At 38.4% G+C, this 6534-nt stretch overlaps 1 protein-coding gene across 1 annotated transcript; it reads right to left on the reverse strand.

Moving 5' to 3' along the window:
* Positions 1-1078: 1078 nt before the first annotated feature.
* LOC120111896 (selenoprotein K-like) lies at positions 1079-6534 on the reverse strand. Its single transcript, XM_039130072.1, has 4 exons — positions 6338-6534; positions 2075-2178; positions 1475-1637; positions 1079-1392 (listed from the first exon to the last, which is right to left on the reverse strand). Exons 1-4 carry the CDS (start codon positions 6354-6356, stop codon positions 1355-1357), a joined length of 324 nt encoding a protein of 107 aa, XP_038986000.1. The 5' UTR covers positions 6357-6534; the 3' UTR covers positions 1079-1354.

Below are 6534 nucleotides of genomic sequence, written 5' to 3' on the forward strand. Positions count from 1 at the left end.
AACAATGGATGATTCGAACAACTCGAGCTATCATGGAGTATTTCTTGAACGCTTTTCCTATCACAGCCTTGAATCTGAAGACTTCCAGTTGATAACAAAATCAATGACCCATCCTGATATCAAATATTATTACCAATGTCCAACTATTGATTCTGTTGCGGGGACGGCATTCTGCCGGAGCCTCACACAACAGCCTAGCCCACATTAAGCTAGCAGAGAAAGAGGACCGCGTTCCTCCCGAGGTATTGTCCGCTTTGGGGGTCGAGCGTACCCGGAGCCCTCCTCACGGTTTTGTCCCACAAAAGGGCCCTCGAGAGGAAAGGATAACCATCCCCAATTTAAGGCACGGAACCTTTCCGCTACTAGCCGATGTGGGACTAAATTCAAGGCCCCTCCTCTAGCGCCACAACATAGCCCCCCCAGCGGGAAGGTTCCGGCCAGGTTTTACCCCAACGGGCCCCCACAGTCCTGAAGGGTAGTCAATGGCGAGAGGAGGCGCCCCTACCTGGCGCGCCATCTGTTGCGGGGACGGCATTCTGCCGGAGCCTCACACAACAGCCTAGCCCACATTAAGCTAGCAGAGAAAGAGGACCGCGTTCCTCCCAAGGTATTATCCGCTTTGGGGGTCGAGCGTACCCGGAGCCCTCCTCACGGTTTTGTCCCACAAAAGGGCCCTCAAGAGGAAAGAATAACCATCCCCCATTTAAGGCACGGAACCTTTCCGCTACTAGCCGATGTGGGACTAAATTCAAGGCCCCTCCTCTAGCGCCACAACAGAGCCTCATCCACTATTAGGTGAAAGATAAATGCTAGTAATTTACCTCCTCAGGGCTGAGTTGAATTCAGTACCAGTTAATTGTTAACTAAATTAAAAATTAAAACAATTGATACCATTAAGGAATCTGTTGGACAATGAATGTATGATGTGGGAAACCTAACACGTTAGAATCCCTCTGTAACAGAATGGACCAGCTGATCGTTCACAACAAGAAGTAGCATTCACAACCTCCGGGGGAAAAATTGGGCAGTTGGAAAGCTAGCTTCTATTCCACACATCATTAGTGCTTTTCAGGGAATCTCCAGATGAATGTAGAATTGGATTGTAGAAATACTCCAGACAAGGTCAAATTTTCCACACATCAATCTTGTTTTGCGTGATCTGAGTTGTATTAGAATTTTACACTAGAAATACTCCATATAAAACCAAAAACCATAACATGCTACATAACCACAGCCTGAATTACAAGTTGCCGTGACAAGCAGAGCCATTTCGAACATATTGTCTTGATACAGAGCAAAGCAGAAAGTCTATTTCAGCAGGTGACATATGAACCAGAAAGGGGTACTCTTGTATTTAGCCTCCACAGCAGGATCCACATGCAGGAAGAGAACCTGAAATTCAAAGTTGATGATCACATAGTTTGAATTACAAGCACAAAAAATTACTAGTAAACAATAACAACAATCGGCTCACTATGATCATTTGATCTGAGATCAGCCAATGTACGTGGCCCACGAGGACCACCACCACCACCATATGGACCCCTTCCATGGCTACCTCCAGGGCCTCCACCAGGGCCACCATCCCATTTCTTACTAGAGCCTGACCCTTTCTTGTATTCATTTGATTTTTCCATCTGCAAGACCAGAAGCATCCGTATCAGAAAAAGCTAAAGCCGAACCAGACATTGAAGAGGGAAGATTTCCAACAATCATGATTCTAATTCTGAGTCTTTTGACTTGTTAAGGAAGAAGGGCTTTTTTTGGTCAATTTTTGGATGAAAATTCAATTCGAGAGGATCAAGATTTGCCATACTGGCCGGTCCCACATTGATACCAAACCAGTACACAGTCTCATATCATCCCAGTATTTGGTACGCCTCATCGTCTTGTACCGTACCGCATGCTAGCACTCGGTACGCCTTGCCGTCTTGTACCGTACTGTGTACCGACACTATAATAGGATGGTACTAGTATAGGATCCGGCATCGAGATGGCAAACCTTAGAGAGGATGGTCTATTTAATGACTCGAACGATAGAAGAACCATGAACCAAGGCTTATCAAGCACATACCGAGAACATTGTGACAAAGAATACACCAATGAAATTCACAATAGCCCAGAAGAAATCTGATATTATGCTCAACCTCCAAACAGTCCGCTTTTGTTTCACAACACCTGTAGTACATGTGCAAAACAATCTGAGGCTATATAACAATGACCAGCAATGCATATTTTAAAAACTTTTCACATCATCATCAGTTTTTTTTTTTAAAAAAAATATTTACTACACACTTCAAGAGGCTAGAATCTTCCCATGTTTTGGTAAAATATTTACACAGATCATATCAATATCATTCGAAAAGATAGTTCACAGTTGAACATAATGGTTACAGAAAAGTGATGTTATATGACAATACAAAATAATTAATTACTGTCAAAAGTGTCTTGTTCACAAATAATTGTTCATAAAATAACAAAAAAATCCATGCCTCCACCATTCTAATATTTTAATTGGCTCAACAATACGAGTTGGATTAACTAAATGCAAGCCCTGATAAGAAAATTGAAATCAAGAGGTAATTCACCATATTCAAACATTGCTTTTCAATGATAAGGATACAAACACTCAACTCTTACAAATCATAGTTGTCAAATAGCCGAGGCGACTATAGGCGATAGACTAGCCTATAGCCTAGGCGGTCACCTAGGCACCTAGGTGATCGCCTAGGCATGGACTCAGCACAAATTCACTCAATCATTCTATGATCAAGTACTTCATTTTCACAATTGGATTTTTAAATATACCTTAAATTATACTGTTGTAAACATAAACAATTAAGTCTCTAGCAAAAAATACTAGAATTTGACTTTTACTCGATTTATTATAAATATAAAAGAAATAATAACATATATTTTTGTTGTTTTAGCTCAGCTGGTGGAGTTTCGTGAGCTTCCTGAGCCATCTGTCTTGCTCGAGATTGGAGTTAGAAGTTGCAATTGTTGAATGAAAGGTCTTTTTGTGATTACTTTAATTTATTATTTTAACATTATAATTTTTCTTGAAGCCTAGTCTAAGTTTCTTGCTCCCTTATCACTATACATGTGTCATACAAGAAAAAGATTGCAAGAGAATATTTTATATGGTATATGTTTTCGTATACATATTTAGTTACATATATGTATGAATTCTAGTTATATATACACAAAAATATGTATATAGGTGCGTGGATGTTTTTTGTTTTAACCTATACTTTATTTATATATACAAATTATCATTAAATTTGTTCATATGCATTCATCCACAGTACATAGTCACACATGTATATATAATGTCGATATAGTTACATTTATATAAGCAATCTAATTCATTTAAGTTTATAGATTGAACCAGTACAATGTGTGCCCAGATCTCACAAACCTATTCAACACTGACATTCCTGGAAACTAAACCATCTTTAATTTATAAAGAATATACCTGTATAACATAGCAAAAATCATCTATACTGAAATCTAAAGGTAAATTTTCCCGTGAAGAAATCAGTTCCCATTATGTAGTCATGTTCTGGGCCAAAATTGAAATATTTTAGGTCTAACTATGTTGGCAGGAGGGTGACAACTAGTGCACTTGATGAAGTCTTTGGCAGTTGGTACCAAGGACCCGCATGCAAACCCCACCCTCACCCCAATTTTGGCTAGGATTACTCCCGTCCTGGTTCTTAATTAAAAAATAAACAAATAAATGAATTACTCCTTACTTAAAAGCCTTCTTAGATGCCTCATCTCTGAATGGCCAGCCAATCCAAGAGATTCAGTGTGCTTTATTTCATTGTCCACATCACCAGTTTTCTATAGATTGGTCATCCAGAACTAGTACTCTATCAAACTGATGACAATTTAACTTACTTAAAAGATCCACAAACCAGACTAACCTATTTCATCCTATACAGAAACCTAGAGGAAAATCAGACCCCATGTATAAAGCTAGAAGCAAAACAGATGCATCAATGAAGATGGAACTTGGTCTAGGTTGGGCTACAGATTTGTTGTATTCTGAATCAGAAGGGCTGACGTATAAAATCAAACAACGGGCATTATGGTTGTCTTCTACATGATATGCACCATTCACCAACTTTCACCTTTCCAAGGTGGATAGCTTGCCCTAGGAGTACCACTTCTCTCAACCAAGACAGCTATTCAAAGACATTCCAATGACCAAAGATAAAGCCACCACTGTGGGACCCGAATGCACATTAGATTATTTTTTGGCAACTTTGGGCTTCAGAGTAATTTAGAGGAAGTACTTTTTGACATTGGCTTGGCAACCCTAGAGCTTAGATTTATAAAGTATTTAGATTTATGTATGCTAAATTGTCATGGAGGATGATGTAAAATATAATTCTTTTATGCTAGGAAAAAAAATAGAAACATATGTACATGCACATGTTCATCCTATACATATATTGTTTCAACAAGAAACCACCAAAACAATAGGCCTACAAGATCCCAGACAATGCAATATATTTTAAATGAAATTTGATTTAATATGTTTAGTTGTTTGTTTTGCAATTTCTTGTTTTACTTATCTTTAAATTTTTGGATTTTTTCTTGTATGAAACTATTGAAACTAGAGCTCAGATTACCCAGAATGCTGAAATTACCCAAATTGAAACCCACTTGACTCTTTGAAACTGAAAGCAAAACTGAATCTTCAAATCTTGAAGCGATCATTATCATCAAACCACTTCTAGGAACAAAATGCAACTAAATTATACGATACATAAATGAAAAAATAAATAACTCGAAGAATGATTAAGCATATGATATAGCTGACTGAAAAGCAATCAAAGAGGTGGTTCCATGATACCTCATTATGGAAAGAAATTGCTAGTAGTATATCCTTTTCTTGCCACCCAGTTTAGTAAGACCATTTGCATAATCATTGAATCCCCCATAAGCATACTCGGAGAAGAATAGAGTTCACAATACTTGCAAGATTAATATATGAATTAAATTTCAATTTGGACCCTTGGAAAACCTTTATTTCCTCGATGATAAATGTAGTTCCCTATATCGTACCATACTTTCTTTCTTCCATGTAGACTCTTCATATGTCCAGGGGGATCTTGATGGCTGCTCCACATTACATTTGCTTACACTACATGACCAATAATGGAAGGTTCTAAATGGCTCAAAGTTGCCTGTTAAGAATTTAAAATGATGATGCCAGAATGAAACTAGGCTGTAAAATGTCCCGAGCTTTGATAGCAACCTCTATCCACTAAGCTGACACCCCGCCGATGAAATAACTCATCTCAGTTTTTTGGTTTGCTAACAATTACAGGACAGAATTCCTTGACAACATCCACAGACCATCCAATTACAAATTAATCACAATTTCACCATTTAATTTATCCGATATAATGGTAAATCGCTTATTGTATTAAGAAATTGACGAGAACGAATAAACTTCACAGCTTCACATTTCCTTAACTCTCACTGGCACAGGGAACAAGTTCCTTACATGTAAGGATGACTTCTAAAACCAGACAAATGCCTACAGGTCCTAAGTTGCCAAAGGAGCAGAAACCATCTTTCAACACTAATTATTCATATCACCTTGTAATTTAATATGCAATGAAACTATAAATGCAAATCCGCATCTGCATGCATATACATGTGGGAAAAACATCAGTAAATCTTTTGTCTGGCTCGAGCATGATGATACCACTATATAGCATGGGAGGCTAACAAGACATCAACAATGTACCAAAAAAATAGATCTACAATCTCTTTTTTACAACGATCGCACGTTCCCTTGGAAAGTGGAATTAAAATCAATGAAAGAATCAAATAGCATATCTTCAAGATGGGGTTTTCTAACTTTCTATTACCATAACCTTTTCCATCATTCTCCGTCCATATTTAGAGGGAACAAATTTTTCAATAATAACGCAATACGAGCAAAAACGACCATCACTAACTCCGTGCAGATTTATGATCATAACGATTAGAGGCACCAGCAATGGACGGATAAGAAGCATCATCACCAAAAACTTAGAAAAGAAAACATATATATAAATCCACAAAAATCAAGTCTCCGAATCGCAAACATCGGTCTCAAACCCTAACAAAGATGTTGATCAACAAAAGAATTAAGCAATTCGCGAACAATTATCCCAATCAAAACGAAAGAAACCCAAATTTACATCAGGAACAAGATTTCCTATGGAAATCGATGATTGTAGTGGCAATCCGTAGGGAATCACAAGTCAGATTCGATTTTCCGAAAACCAATTTGGCCAAAAATGAAGCTTTTTGAAGAAACAAACCATACCATTCTCGACGTAAGCCATGGTTGGCTCTCCCCAAGGTCTCCGGATAAGTCTTTTCGGCGGAAGAAACGAAGAATTTAGCGGAAGGGTCGATCTCCGAGGCCCTTTTAATTACCGACGACTTCGCAAAACTTCAACGCCCGGGAAGGGGGAAAACTTAGGAAAGGCCAGCTCGGTCCGGCCAAACTGACCCGGGTTC

Source organism: Phoenix dactylifera, chromosome 9 (genome assembly GCF_009389715.1).
Source record: "Phoenix dactylifera cultivar Barhee BC4 chromosome 9, palm_55x_up_171113_PBpolish2nd_filt_p, whole genome shotgun sequence".
Lineage (NCBI taxonomy): Eukaryota > Viridiplantae > Streptophyta > Magnoliopsida > Arecales > Arecaceae > Phoenix > Phoenix dactylifera.

Excerpts from the sequence above, each read along its gene's own strand:
- LOC120111896 (XM_039130072.1), bottom strand. Across the intron at positions 1,638-2,074 it reads TCTTTGTCACAATGTTCTCG|ATGGAAAAATCAAATGAATA; the intron begins GTATGTGCTTGA and ends CTGGTCTTGCAG. Across the intron at positions 1,393-1,474 it reads TCTCAGATCAAATGATCATA|GTTCTCTTCCTGCATGTGGA; the intron begins GTGAGCCGATTG and ends TTTGAATTTCAG.